At 45.6% G+C, this 15,671-nt stretch overlaps 1 protein-coding gene across 3 annotated transcripts in view; it reads left to right on the forward strand.

Moving 5' to 3' along the window:
* Positions 1-9,700, forward strand: part of TGIF1 (TGFB induced factor homeobox 1) — a 36,210-nt gene extending 26,510 nt beyond the window's left edge. For all 3 annotated transcript variants that reach the window (XM_033934620.1, XM_033934622.1, XM_033934621.1), the window contains exon 3: positions 8,686-9,700. In XM_033934620.1, the coding sequence (XP_033790511.1) occupies positions 8,686-9,261 (576 nt within the window). In that variant the 3' untranslated portion in view covers positions 9,262-9,700. The remainder of the gene's footprint in view (positions 1-8,685) is intronic.
* Positions 9,701-15,671: the final 5,971 nt, after the last annotated feature.

Raw genomic sequence — 15,671 nt, forward strand, 5'->3', positions numbered from 1 at the left:
TTGGCTCCCGTCTGTCCGGCCAACTACCAAAGGTACGGGGAAGGGGGGTGGGGGGGTCGTGGGGGTCGCCAGGGGGATCGCGGGTCGGCTGGGGGGCGGTCGGAGGTTCTTGGGGGGGGGCGGTCGTTGGGGGGGAGGGGGGTTTGCGTCGAGGGCAGGAGGGCCTGGGATCCCTCCTGCCCGTAATGTAGTGCGGGGTGGGGTTAGGGGGTCGCCGTGGCCAGGAGGGTTTGGGCTCCCTTCTGGCCCGATATTGTCGGGAAGTCGGCGGTCCTTCGGGGTGGGGGTGCGAGTGGTCCTGCCGGGGGGGGGATGTATCGGACGTCGGGGAGTCGGCCGGGCAAGAGGGCTTGGGCTCCCTCTTGCTCCGATCGTGGATGCGGGTGCGGGTGGGAGCGCGTGCGAGCGGTCGTTCGGGGTGGGGGTGCGAGCGGTCCTGCTGGGGGGGTGAGTCGGGCGGGGTGGGAACTATGTTTTAAAACTTTTGTATACCGCGCTCACGCATATAACGCGCGAGGGGTATGCGCGGTAGGTAAAAACGCGTATAACGCGCGCGTTATATGCGTGAAAATACGGTAGTCTCTTTCAGTGTTTCTCAAAGAGAAAAGGATGTGTAGCCAGTTGAATTCTCCAATTTGGGTATATTGCCTTTTTTTCTATATCTACATCTCTTTTTCCCTTTGCCCCTCTACTGGGTTGGCATGGTAAGGGTCCATTCTCCCCACAACCTGAGTCTCTGTCTTCTTAAACACCAGCCTGATTTTGGGAAGCAGGAAACTGATAACCTTGGAGGGGGAACAATCCATTTTACTCTTGTCCTAGGCCTTACCCTACACTCAGGCCTCCAGTAATTAGACTTTAGCATCCCCTGCTGTCAGCTTGGCAACAAGAATTTGAGAAAAAGGCAAGTTTCCTTCCAGAACACTTAACCTTCATAACATCACAACTATTCCCCTGGGCATCCATGCAAGTAGCCTGCTAGAAAAAACTTACATGTTATACTTGTACACAACTGTTGGGGCAGTAGGGATCTTTGCATGCCACTTTTTCTGTACTAACTTTCACATACTGGGAATGTACTGAACTCCAAGCAGAATTCTGTTCATTAGAGCAGCACAGAATTTGTGCAAAATTCTGCACAAACCTTCTGTTCTGCCCGTTTCCATCCCCTCCTCCTCCTCCACTTGGGTCTGGCCTCTCTTCTTTCAACCTGCTCCCGCTGTGAGATCTGACATAGATACAATCTTCCAAAGAAGCAGCAGTGGTAGCAGCTGGCCAGCAGAGGAAGCATTCTTAGCAAGCAGTTCGCGGCCGGCCCCTCCGGAGCTTTCCCTCTGCTGCATCACTTCCTGTAGATAGATAACACAGCAGAGGGAAGGCCGCGGCAGGGCCGGCCATGAGCAGCCTGTTCACAGCTTTCTCTTTGCCGGAAGTCTGCTACTGCTGCTTTGGGAGGTCTGCAGGTATAAGAATTGGGTCAGACCAGTGGTCCATCGTGCCCAGCAGTCCGCTCACGCGGCAGCCCTTGGTCAAAGACCAGCGCCCTAACTGAGACTAGCCCTACCTGCATATGTTCTGGTTCAGCAGGAACTTGTCCAACTTTGTCTTGAATCCCTGGAGGGTGTTTTCCCCTACGACAGACTCCGGAAGAGCGTTCCAGTTTTCTACCACTCTCTGAGTGAAGAAGAAGTTCCTTACGTTCGTACAAAATCTTATCGCCTTTCAATTTTAGAGAGTGCCTTCTCGTTCTCCCTACTTTGGAGAGGGTGAACAACCTGTCCTTATCTACTAAGTCTATTCCCTTCAGTACATTGAATGTTTCGATCATGTGCTCTCTCAATCTCCTCTGTTCGAGGGAGAAAAGGCCCAGTTTCTCTAATCTTTCACTGTACGGCAACTCCTCCAGCCCCTTAACCATCTTAGTCGCTCTTCTCTGGACCCTTTCGAGTAGTACCGTGTCCTTCTTCATATACGGTGACCAGTGCTGGACGCAGTACTCCAGGTGAGGGTGCACCATGGCCTGATACAGCGGCATGATAACCTACTCTGATCTGTTCGTGATCCCCTTCTTTATCATTCCTAGTATTCTGTTCACCCTTTTCGCCGCCGCCCTTTGCGTGGACGGCTTCATCGACTTGTCGATCAGAACTCCCAAGTCTCGTTCCTGGGAGGTTTCTCCAAGTACCGCCATGGACATCCTGTATTCGTGCATGAGATTTTTGTTACCTACATGCATCACTTTACATTTATCCATGTTGAACCTCAACTGCCATCTTGATGCCCATTCCTTGAGCCTGATTATGTCACGTTGCAGATCTTCGCAATCTCCCTGTGTCTTCACTACTCTGAATAACTTCGAATCATCCGCAAATTTAATCACCTCACTCGTTGTACCAATGTCTAGATCATTTATAAAGATGTTGAAGCACCGAGCCCTGCGGCACCCCACTGGTGACACTCTTCCAGTCCGAATATTATCCATTTACCCCCACTCTCTGTTTCTTATGATCCAGCCAGTTTTTAATCCACGTGAGTATTTCACCCTTGATTCCATGGCTCGCAATTTTCCGAAGTAGTCGTTCATGCGGAACCTTGTCAAATGCCTTCTGAAAATCCAGATATACAATGTCAACTGGGTTGCCCTTGTCTGTCTGTTTACTCCCTCAAAGAAGTGCAGCAAGTTCGTCAAACATGATCTGCCTTTGCTAAAACCGTGCTGACTGGTCCTCATCAGCCTGTGTCCGTCAAGGTGATCAATGATGCCGTCCTTTATCAGCAACTCTACCATCTTTCCCGGTACCGAGGTCAGACTCACCGGTCTGTAGTTTCCTGGATCTCCCCTCGAATCTTTCTTGATGATCGGCATAACATTTGCCACCTTCCAGTCTTCCGGAATCTTTCACGATTTGATCGACAGATTGGCTATTAGTTGAAGCAGTTTAGCTATGGTTCCTTTCAGTTCCCGGGGATTTGTCGCTCTTAAGCCTATCAATCTGCCTACATACCTCCTCTAGACTGACTGTCAATCCTGTCAGCTTTTTGTCTTCATTTCCAGCATATAGCCTGATGGGTTCCGGTATGCTGTGTACATCTTCTTCGGTAAATACAGACGCAAAAAATGTGTTCAGTTTGTCGGCGATTGCTTTGTCCTCCTTTAGCACTCCCTTTATTCCATGGTCATCCAACGGTCCCACCGCTTTCTTCGCAGGTCGTTACCCCTTAATATATCGAAAGAACGGCTTGAAGTTCTTCGCCTCCTTGGCTATTTTTTCCTCGTTGTCTCTTTTGGCCCCTTTTACCGCCTTATTTCACCTGCGTTGATGTTGTTTGTGCTTGTTCCAGTTTTCTTCCGTTTTTGACCTTTTCCTTTCCTTAAAAGAAGTTTTCTTGTCTTTTATCGCTTCCATCACCTCTACAGTGAGCCACGCCGCTTCTTTGTTCTTTTTCCTCTTTGATCCCTTGTTGAAATGCGGTATATATAGATTTTGCGCCTCGGTGACTGTGTCCATAAAAAGGGACCAAGCTTGCTCTAGTGTTTTTACAGTGCTTATCCTCTTATTAATCTTCTTCCCTACCATGAGTCTCATCCCTTTGTAATTCCCTTTTCAGAAGTTCAGTGCCGTGGCTGTCGTTTTGGATTGATGTTTCTTCCCTGCGTCCAGATCAAAGCGGATCATATTGTTATCAATTTCTTCGGACTGCCCTGGGGGTCGGTAGTAGATGCCGATCTTTGTTTCCAGGCCATTTGTTCCCGGAATTTTGACCCATAGAGACTCTAACTTATCCGTCAGTTGTGGCGTGTTCTCTCCAGTAGATTGAATTCCCTCTTTGATGTATATGGCAATGCCCCCACTTTTTTGAGCCACTCTGTCTCTGCGGTATAGTTTATATCCTGGTAGTACAGTGTCCCAGACGTTTTCCTCAGTCCACCATGTTTCCGTGATGCCTATGATGTCAACGTTATCTTTTTGTGCCATAGCTTCTAATTCACCCATCTTATTTCTAAGGTTCCTTGCGTTCGTGTACATACACTTGAGTTTGTGGCCTGTTCCTTTCTTGCATTTCCTTCCCTCTTGTGTCCTTTTTGATCTGTCTTGCCTGTGATCCGGTGAGTCTTTCCCTCTATCTTTTTGCACGGTATCCTCCAGGTATACCGGTTCCCGAACCATCGACTCAGGATCTCAGGGGGGGGTCATTTAGTTGGATAGAGACCAGACCCACGCAGGGAAGGGGGAATGGATGCTAGGGAGGGGGGCGGAAGGAGTGAACATGGATACTGGACCATAAGTGGGGGAGGAAGAGGAGGGGACATGGATACTGGACTATAAGTGGTGGCGGGGGGGGAGAGGATGGGATATGGATCCTGGCCTGCAAGGTGGGATAGAGGATGGGACATGGATGCTGAATTGCAAGTGATGGGGGGAGGCAGGGACATGGATGATAAACCTGCAGGGAGAGGGAAAGGGGCATGGATGATGGATCAGTAAGTAGAGAGAAGGAATGAGAAGGAAACCCAAGTCAGAAAGGGGGGTGGGAAGGAAGAGATGATTGATTGTAGAGAGAGGAAGAGAGAGAGATGTCAAACCATGGGAAATAGAGAAGGGATTTAGGGTGCAAGCGAGAGCGGTGGTGAGTGGGGTGAGGGGATGCTGTATATGCCAGGGATGGTTAGGGAGGGGGTGATAGAGAGAGGAAGAGAGAGTGACGTAGAGTGTGGGAAGGGTCCTCTTGCGCTCCAATCTCTCACCTCTTCAATCCGTTCAAAATGCTGTTGCGCGACTCATATTCCCTGAGAGCCACTATTCTCATATTACCCCTCTCCTTAAATTGCTTCATTGGCTTCCCGTCCATTTCCGAATATAGTTTAAATTCCTCTTGCTGACTTACAAGTGCATTCGCTCTGAAGCCCTCCGATATCTCTCCTCGCTTATCTCCCCCTATGCTCCCCGTGATCTCCACTTGTTGGGCAAGCCCCTCTTATCTGTACCCTTCTCTTCCCCTGCCAAATCCAGACTCCGTCCCTTCTTTCTTGCAGCGCATTATGCCTGGAACAGACTTCCTGAATTAATACGTTGTGCTCCGTCCCTGGCAGTGTTCAAATTCAAGCTAAAGGCCCACTTTTTAAAAACCGCTATCAACTCTTAACTCCCACTCACTGCTGTCTGATACCTATACCCACTATAATCTCCCCAACCCTGAAATGTGCTGCTTAAATTAGATTGTAAGCTCTTCTGAGCAGGACTGTTTATTTTGTGTTAGAATGTACAGCGCTGCATACGCCTTTCAGCGCTCTAAAAATAATAGGATGAGGAGGAGGAAGAGATTCTTAGCCAGTGGAGAGAGGGAGTTGCCAGATTATGGGGCCCAAGTAGGGGATTCAGGGTGCAAGTGAGAGAGGGGTGGAATTTAGAGGGAGACAGAACTGCAGTTGTAGTGAGAGAGGGAACTGAGGAGGCTGAAACCTGAGAGAGGAAAAGGCTGAAGGAATTTCAGGCCTCAGAATTTTCAAAAATTTTGCGCAGAATTCCTCCAGGAGTAAAACTGGAGAGTTACCCTAGGGCAATAAGGCACCTCATGAGTGGCGTAGCGAGAATGAGTGGCACTCGGGGAGGTGGTGCCCCTTCCTTTCCCCTGTACCTTTTTCATATTCCCTGCGTAAGCAACGTTACAAACTTGCTGCCTACATCGTGTCACCTGTCCCTCTGATGTCGCATCCTAGGTGCGGGGCCCAGAAGTGACGTCAGAGAGAGGTGACACCGATGCAGACAGCAAGTTTGTAAAGCTGCTCGTGCAGGGAAAATGAAAGAGGTACGAGGGAAAGGAAGGGGTGCACGCACATGGCGGAGGGGGGTGTCAGAAAGGAGCAGGGTGGGGCAGAGAGGAGGATGGATGACGGTGCCCCCACCAAGACCATGCCCGGGGTGAAGAAGTTCAAGAGAGCAGTGTATGAGTTGGGGGAAGGTTTGAAGTGTAGACTCATTCATTCGCGGATCCACTAATTCGCGGTATGCTCCGACCACCTCTTCCTGTAATAAAGTCGGGCTGCACCAATCAGGAGCTGTATATCAAAGCAGCTCCTGATTGGTGTATCCTGACTTTACTACAGGAAGAGGCGGTCGGAGTAGACCGCGAGTGATTTTTTTTTTTCACCTGCTCCAGCTGCCCTCTCCTGCCTTTTCAGAACCCCTGCGAATTTTGGGGGAGTACTGTATATCAAATAGGAGAGAGATCTCAGGATGATCATGAACTTAAGGGGAGGCAGCAGTGGCAAAAGCCATAAGAATACTAGGGTGTACATGGAGAAGCCTTTCAGATAGGGGAAAGGGTGTGAATGCCTCCCTCTCCAGTAGGCCTGTGCTCCAAAGATTTGCGATAAGAGGAAACACTGCCGCAAACCCAGCACTGAAAAATCAGCTTGGTATGTTCATAGTAGAGTATGCAAATTTATGCTACGGTAAAATCACGGCAGTAAATTAGCTGCTCACTATTCTGCTCTATTTTGCTGTTTGTGCCTGAGAACTGATTGCCTCAGGGACTGACAGGAAAGTTGACACACAAAAGCAAACAAACACCCTACATTGGATGACCCCTCCCCCCCATCTTTAAAAAGTCCCTGGTGATCCAGTGGCACCCCAACAGGCAGGCCTGGACCCAGGCCATGAGGCAGCCCCCCATCTCCGATACAGGATTCAATACCATTTCCTTGGTAGCCTAGAGGCCCATCCACACACCCTGACATACCTTAAAAAAAATTCTGGAGGCGGGGAGGAGGAGTAAGCATCTTTTCCCCCCTTCCCTTATTTGATTGTTGAACCCCCCCCCCCAAGGCCACAAGGAAGATGGTGCCGGGACCTGCTTTTGGGGAGGGGGATGTCCTCAGGTTTTGCCTTGGAGGAAGGATGTCAGGTCCTGCCTTAGACTCCGGGTCCAGGCTTACTTTGAGTGGGGGAGGGGGTTCCCATTGGACCACCAGGGCTACGGTTTTCGGAGAAACCTGTTCAGGGCAAGATGGTCAGTAGGCTTTGTGGTATTCCACCAGGAAGGGGCAGAATAGACAGGGCTCTTCTGATCATTCTTTTGATTAAATCCTATTTCTGACTGTAATCTCCCCTTTCACTGTGACAATTATTATGTTCCTCTTTCATACCGTGTTGCGTTCAGGTATTGATTATTGGGGGCTGCATTCTCCTTGGTACTTCTGAGCTTATATCTCGAGTCTTGTCTAGATCTTATTCTGGAATAGGTCCCCCCTCAAGAGAAATCTTATATGCATATTTCTAAAGATACCAGCCTGAGTTACTGAGTTCAAACTATGTTTATTGAATGTTTTAAAAATACTTTCCCAGTGAATACATTGATAGCTTTATTTTTTTTTTTGTATCTGTCAGGGGTTAGATTAGACTTGAATACTTAGAATGAATTCATGCAAAAAGATTTTTCTGCTGCAACAGCATCAATGGCAACTGCAATGAAAAAAAAAGGGGCAGACTGAGTTTTCCTGCATTGTCCTAGAAACCAGTTTGATATTTGAACAAGAAAAAAAACCCCTTCAAACCTCCAATGAGGTAATCCAAATTACGCCTGTTGCCACAGTCTGTTGAACAGGGAAAATCAGTTACTGTTGATGGGAGGAGCAGCTGTTTTCAAAGAGAAAAAGGTTTTCCTGTTGTTAATTAACCTGTAGGAAGGGAAACAATAGATAATAGATTACTGCATATGTGAAGTTAAAATCTAACCCCTCTGGCAGTGTTGTGACTAACAGTTTCAAATGAGTCAGGGGCATGTTTTCTTAGTGGAGTGGAGGGTTGGGCTGAGATTTCTGTTTGTGTGCCAGTCTGTCAGCTAGTTTTTCTTGTTTTCTCTTGTTCTTTCTTTCCCAAAAAGAAAACTGCTGGCTGCATGGGGCAGCAATCTAGTAGAGACGATAGAAGAAGAGGCAGAAACAAAATAAAGAAATGTTTGGATAAGCACTGAGAGTAATGCCTGAGAGAGAGTGCAAACGTGTGGTATTATATCAGGAATGGGAAGACCAGATAGGCCTTGTCGTTGGTCTAGATCAGGGGTAGGCAATTCCGGTCCTCGAGAGCCGGAGCCAGTTCAGGTTTTCAGGATAGCCACAATGAATATGTATGAGATGGATTTGAATGCACTGCCTCCTTGAGATGCAAATCTATCTCATGCATATTTATTGTGGATATCCTAAAAACCTGACCTGGCTCCGGCTCTCGAGGACCGGAATTGCCTACCCTTTGTCTAGATCAGTGTATTGCAAACTGTGCGCCTTGGCATACTAGTGTACCTCCTGATATTTGAGGTGTGCCGCGAGACGCTGGGGAGGAGGAGAGGCGCCGGCTGACTGCCTACAGGACGTGTGTCTCGTGGTGAAGGGCGCATCCTGTAACAATGTGCCAGTGCCTTTCCTTCTCTCTGCACATCTTCCCTGCCAGCACCCACACACTGGCGGTTCAGGGCCCATCTGGAGGGCCTCTGCACATACATCGATGTGACGATGTCACGCATGCGTGTGATGTCATCGCATCGACGTCGGCACACTTCTGGTTGCCTCGATCCGCGGCCACTACGTATACTGTGCCACGGCTCGACAAAGTTTGCAAGATGCTGGTCTAGATGATGCATCAAATAAGTGGAAGAAAACTGACGCCGAGTTGCTATTTGTGTTCCCAGGTCTGCAACTGGTTCATCAATGCCCGCAGAAGGCTTCTGCCCGACATGCTGAGAAAGGACGGCAAGGATCCAAACCAGTTCACCATTTCACGGAGGGGGTCAAAAGCATCTGAAACGGATCAGGTAGACTCTCCCACGGGTACCAAAGACTACATTCCTACCCTAGATGAGACCCTCTTGCATCCTAATGCTGCGGAGCCCCACTATGTCTCAGGAAAGTTGCTGGCTCCTAAAGCCTGCTCTCAGCGGTCGGCCCCGGCTCGACCCTCTGTGATCTGCCACACCACTGTAACTGCACCGAAAGCGTCACCTTTCTGTCCCTGCCAAGCTCTTCACCCGGGCATTGCCACAGACCTGTCGCCGGCAACCGTGAGCAGCTTCACTGACCCTTCTTCCGCCTACCATGAAGACGCAAGTAAATTAGGGCGGAGCACAAATGCACAAAGCGGACTGTTCAACACTCCCCCACCCACCCCTCCTGATCTTAACCAGGACTTTAGTGGATTTCAGCTCTTGGTGGATGTTGCGCTCAAGAGAGCTGCAGAGATGGAACTGGAAGCAAAACTTCTGGTGTAGCTGTGTTTTCCAGCATCATGACTTGACATAGCACACTACTAGAGTTGCCAGATGGCATCGGAGACTAAATGCCTTATTTGACAATTTTTTTTAATTATTATTATTTGCACAAGGGATAGCCAAAATGAGGCTTCCTGTTACTAGGATGTCTTAAATGGAATATAGTCATTCCATGAATCACAAACTTAGTGCTACTGTAGAAACAAAGTTTCTGTGGATGTTTCTTGGTAGAGTATGCATAATGTGAGCTGTTCCCAAGATCATGTGATTTTTTTTTTTCTGTCTTCTTTTTCATATTGTTCCTTTCAGACTGTGCAATATTCTGCAAAGTAGATCCCCTTTTTTATCATTCCCATGTGGCAGAGATTGTCCATATGCTGTCTGTATTCTCATTTTTTTTTTAATGAGTCTGACTGGTTGATTATGCCTTTTTCATAATGTAATAAACTATTTTCTTTAAGGTAATGTTCTGCTGATTTTGTTTGGTATTTAATAATGGAATGACTAATCTCTAATTTTTAATATTCTGCTTGAAAGTGAAACATCTCTGAGCAAAAATCACCTGAAGTAACCATTCTGTGCTTTTCTTAAAGTATCCCTTACTACAGTATGGTAGAATGGTTAAGGCTGCATGTGAGAAAATGAATTAGTAACTGCAGAATGTGTTTCTTCTGGAACCCGGCATACCAGCAAACAGTAAGTTAAGTACAGGCAGGAATATTCTAGCATGTCCTGTGACATCACAGAGCATGAAACTTATGGAGACTGGGCTTTATGTACTTTCGGTAAATGCCCAGGGGAAGCTTTAAAAGGAGGAGAGTACATTCTTGGGGGGAGGTTTTGGAGGAGAATACATGTTCTGGGGGACTTCAGGAGGGGTGAATGCTAAAATCTAAATACACCACATCTAACATACTCCTTATATCGAATTCTCTGGTCACTCAGAGGGGCGTTTACAAAACATACTTCCAAGTCTGATTTGGACATATGGCGCTAGATATCCCAAGTCGGCAGTAAGAGAATGTCTATTTTCAAAAGTCAAACCAGCTTATGTCTAGAAATAATTTTATTTTTCAAATCCTCTATATGGACTTGCAGGCTATTGGGACACCCAGACTGCCAGGACATCTATCTTTATACCACATTTTCAACCAAAATTTTGTCAAGTCCTAAACGCCCAGAACTAGACCATGTGGACGTTGGAGGGTCCAGTTCTGTAATGGACTGGCCAACCAGACATGGCAACAGAGCAGTGGGACGCCTTAGAGGGCACTGCTGTGAACTTTACATAAAGGGTGCTAGATAAACATCTCACCAGAACTCCCTTATAGGTTATAGTGAGCCCCCCCAAAACATCCCCAAAACTCTATACCTACCTGTCTACAACCCCAATAGCCCTTATAGGTGCAGGTGGCACCTATGTGGCAGTAGAATAGGGTTTGGGGTGGGGGGGTTGGTGGGCTCATACTTTCCACCATAAATGTGGTTAGAGTGGCTTATGGGACTTCATTAGCCCACCCACCAGGCTACTTAAGACATCTGTGTGCAGCTCTACTAGGCTTTCCTATTACCAGGTGCTGATGTTCTGGAGAGAGGTATGTACATTTGCATTTTGATCTTTGTGGCTATAAGAGGGGCAGTGAGCACTGGGGGAGTGTGTGTGTGGGGGTGTGTGTCTTACTTTGCATGCAGTGGTCATCAGGTCAGTTTGGACACTTTTGTGGCACTTAGACCTTTCTAAAACTGGTCTAGTTCCAGATGTATAAGTTCTGTTCAGTATGTCTTGCAAAATGTTTGATTATCGCTGCAAGAAGTCCATGTTTAACCTGCCTTTGAGACTGCCCACAGCCTGCCCATAAAATGCCTCCACCACGCCCATCTCATGCTCTGAACGTACAGAGGCTGGAACACCTTATTAGATGTACAGAAAGACGTTTTTTATTATCGGCACTCGGACATCCTGGTGATTAGAGATGTCCAAGTGCCGATTTAGGATGCTTTTTGTACATCTATGTTTTTTATTATGAGCCTGTCAGTTAAAGAACTTGATCAATTTGTCTGACAAGACCTGCCTCTAGTGAATCCATGTTGCCTCAGGTCCTGTAATCCACTGGATTCTAGAAACATCACTATTCTTCGTTTTAAAAGTGTTTCTATTAATTTGCTTACCAAAGAAGTCGAGACTTACCAGCCTGTATTCACTACTTCTGCCTTACTTCTACTTTTGTGGAGAGGGACAACATCTGCCCTTCTCCAGTCCTCTGGTACCACTCCCGATTCTAGAGAAGCATTGAAAAGGTCAGCCAGCGGAGCCACCAAAATTTCCCTATGTTCCTTCAGTACCTTTGGATATACACTATCTGGCCCCATCGCTTTGTCCACCTTTAGTTTAGCTAGCTCCTCATGAACACAGTTCTCTGAAAGACGATAAGGGTCTCCCATACCTCCATCCCTATTTGTGTTTGTCTTCTGTGGTCTCCTCCCAGCACTTCAGCTGTAAACACAGAACGGAAATATTTGTTAAGCAATTCATCCTTCTCTATCAACTTCTACATATTCCTCCCCTTCATCTTTGAGTCTCAAAATGCTACTTTTGCACTTTCTCCTATTACTAATATATCTTTTTTAAAAATTGTCTTGTCCCCTCGTTTTACTGTGTCTGGTATTTTGTCTTCTATTTGCATCTTTACTTTCCTGACTACTTGACCAGCCTCTTTAACTTTTCTCGTATTTTTGCTTGTCTTCCTCTTTCTGCAATCTTTTGTAGTTTATGAAAGCTAACCTTTTTTTTCTTACCTTTTGAGCTACTACTTTTGAGAACCAAAGCAGCCTTCTTTTCCTCTTACTTTTACTTACTTTCCTTAGTGATGGCAATTAACATTTGAATCCACAAAAGGTTTTTGTTTTTTTTAAATGACATCTTAGACAAAAATAAATGTAACCCCCCTGGGGAAATGGGAGAAGGGAGTGTGTTTTTGAGAGTTCCCCAAGGGATTAGTAAGAAATAACCCTGATAGTCATGAGACAGGAAGAAGGTAGAGTGATGGTCAGTCTGTTTGCAGGGGGGGGGGGCAGATGGTGACAAAAAAAATCTCTCATTGGAGGAGAGGGGGGTTACTGAGAAAATGTAGTTGTTTGAAAGTTATTGTTATTACAAATATGATTGACATTTGATTGTACATTGGGGGTGGGGTTTTGGATGGGATAAACCTTCCGGAGGAGGGTCTTTGGCACCCTGAACCCTACTAGGACCTGTGAAGCTAAGGGAGTATGCCATCTGGTGTAAGAAATGGGCTGCTAAACCAAGGGAATCGACTCTGCTGAAGAGCAGAGTTTGAAGTGCAAAGACTATGTGGAGAGAGAAGAACCCGAAGAGTGAAGAATAGAAGTGACCTGCTTGAATCAGAGGTGGGTGAAGGAAACTACATCTCAGGAGGAGGACGGGCAATGGAGATCTAGTCCTTAGTTTGGTCTGGTGGCTGAGGAAAAGGTCATTGGGACATCTGTTAGGAGTACTAAGACAGACAGCAGCCTTGAGTTGTTCTTGGTGGAATGGAACAAAACCAACTGGGTTGGAGAATTGTGAAGACACCACTGCAATAGTGTACAAGCTTTTGGAGCAAGGACTTTGATAAACCCATGATGCATCCAGTGGCGAAATGTGGATTCCCTGTCGGGTTTTCAGGTACACGGCAGCAGGATTGTGAGGCCTGTGAAGTCTGCATAATCAGAACAACAAGGAGATTACTGCATCTAAGAATCCTGGTCTATGAAGTCTAATTGAATGTACTGTGGTGCAATTTCAACTGTGTATGGATTATGCATGATTACTAAACTAAACTAAACCTTGGGTTTATATACCGCACCATCTCCACGAATGCGGAGCTCGGCACGGTTTACAGGAAGAAAGATGAGAGAGGAACTACAGTGGAGAGATTAAAGAGTTAGGTGTAAAGGGGGAAGGTGAGAGGCCTAAGAGGGGGGAAGTGTTACAGTTTTGAGAATAGCCAGGTTTTTAGGTGTTTGCGGAAGAGTTGGAGGGAGCTTGAGGTTCGGAGAGGGGAGGGGAGGTTATTCCAGATCTCAGTGATTCTAAAGGGGAGGGATGACCCAAGTTTGCCTACATGGGAAATACCTTTTATGGAAGGGAAGGATAGTTTAAAAATTTGGGAGGATCTGGAGGAAGTAGGGGTTGGGGAGTTCCAGGATAGAGGGATAACTACTGAACTAATTCTCTCTATGAAGTCCAGTTTATGGTGTTGGTTTAAGATTTGAATATAAAAATTAATGGACAAAATGGAGGTTTTTTTTTTACCTAGCACAACTGAGGTTTTTCTCCACTTAATATAAGAATAGCCTTACTGGGTTAGACCAATTGTCTATCAAGCCCAGTAGCCCGTTCTCACGGTGGCCAAGACAGGTCACTAGTACCAGGCCAAAACCCAAGGTGTAGCAATATTTCATGCTACCAATATTGGCAAGCAGTAGCTTCCCCCATGTCTTTCTCAATAACAGACTATGGACTTTTCCTCCAGGAACTTGTCCAAACCTTTCTTAAAATCAGCTACGCTACCGCACTTACCACATCCTCTGGCAATGCGTTCCAGAGCTTAACTATTCTCTGAGTGAAAAAAAATTTCCTCCTATTGGTTTTAAAAGTATTTCTGTGTAACTTCATCGAGTTTCCCCTAGTCTTTGTGTAGTGTTGGGGGTTTGGTTCCTTGAGCTGTGGGCTTTTGAGAGGGGTGTATGGAGCATTTGTAGAAATTATTGGTAAAATCCAAACAAACCAACAAACATGTTAGGTCCCATTGACTCGTGCTTGAGTCCTAACGACTTGATGAATTGTGAATCTAAAAAGAAATTGTTTTTGTGCTAGCCTGGATTTAACTTTTAAATACCGCACCATACATTTACAAGGATAAACTATCAAAAAAGTCACCCCCAGTACTAGTTTCTGCTCTTGTAGCTAGGAATTTTTTCCTTCTGACCTGAAAAAGCATTTAAATTCTGTTTGAAGAAAAAGACATCAACAAAATTGTTCTTTCAGACTTTTCAGATAATGAAACTTCCAAAATAGCAGACAAATTATTCACATCGTCTTCCCTCCTGCACTTGAGATCGATTTCCCTTATTCACTTCTGTTTCAGCCTTAATAGAAACTGGTATGTAGTAAATCTTATTTAATGGAGGAATAGATTTAGAGGAAAATTTTAAATTTTCAATCAAATACTTCTTAAGCAGGTCAACATGGGATTTTCTCAGGGATTTAGGAAAGTTGAAGAAGTGGAGGTTAAGTCTCCCGTTTTAATTTTCAGTTTGCTCTATTTTTTTTAAGTATTAAAATTTTCTCTCTTGCAATAGTAACTGTAGTCTCCTATAATTCTTTATCATCTTTCTGTAATTGTTTATCTTGGTTAGAAAAGTCTTGCTTAACCTCTTGCAAATTGTTTGATAATAATTCTACCTTACGCATGAGAGTGGAAACTTTGTGGGTAGATCTAGTAAATGTTGAATTCAGCCTCTTCAGAACTGTCCAAATACTCTGGGGTCACCGCCATGGGGAGATTGCATATCCAAACCGGATCTGCTGATCACTTGAACAGCTGAGAACTTACTATGTGCGAACTCCTCAACAAAGGGTTCCAAAGCAGTGACTTATGCAGAAAAATTCCTCACAATCATATCCCATGTGTTTACTGGACATGGTGGCGGATTGGCTACTGGAGGGACAATGTCGTGTCAAGCCCCAAGTTTGATGTTCCTTCATTTAAACTCGAAACAGAGTGTACTTCTGCAGTCTGAATCTGTGGGGGTCTGATGGCATACCTATCCAAGTTCTGTTAAACCAAAGAGGAAGTCATGGCTGGCAAGGATACACTTTTGACATTCCCTTTTCTTGTGGTATGAGGCATTAGTGCAGAGGAATACTGGGAATTAGTAGCAGAATGCCACACAAGATTCTAGCCACCATCTTAGCCACTCCCCTTTGGTATCTCCCTATTCCTTTGTTCTTAATACCTATGTACTATCTACCCCACCCCCTATTGATCATAACTTTGTACAGTTTAGACATTGGTCCTTTACCAGTGTGGCATTTACACAAAATTGTTTCCAATAGAGCCAGAGATAAAATAAATCTTTCCCTATTGACTTGTAAAAAAAATGTTGTTTCTGCAGTATTGTAAACATGCCAAATTACAAGTTTATTTCAAATTGATATCCCAGCTCTTTAGTGAACTATCGGAACCTTTTTCATATGCATAAAATTATGCAAAAGACACAAAATCCATTTTCCATAGTATTGTAAAAATAAAAACAAAAGATATATAATCAGATAATTAGTCTTATAGTACCTCAATAAATGTAACTAGTTACTGTACTTAAGTAAATGTTTTGTCACATTTATT

This window comes from Geotrypetes seraphini, chromosome 2 (assembly GCF_902459505.1).
Source record: "Geotrypetes seraphini chromosome 2, aGeoSer1.1, whole genome shotgun sequence".
NCBI lineage: Eukaryota > Metazoa > Chordata > Amphibia > Gymnophiona > Dermophiidae > Geotrypetes > Geotrypetes seraphini.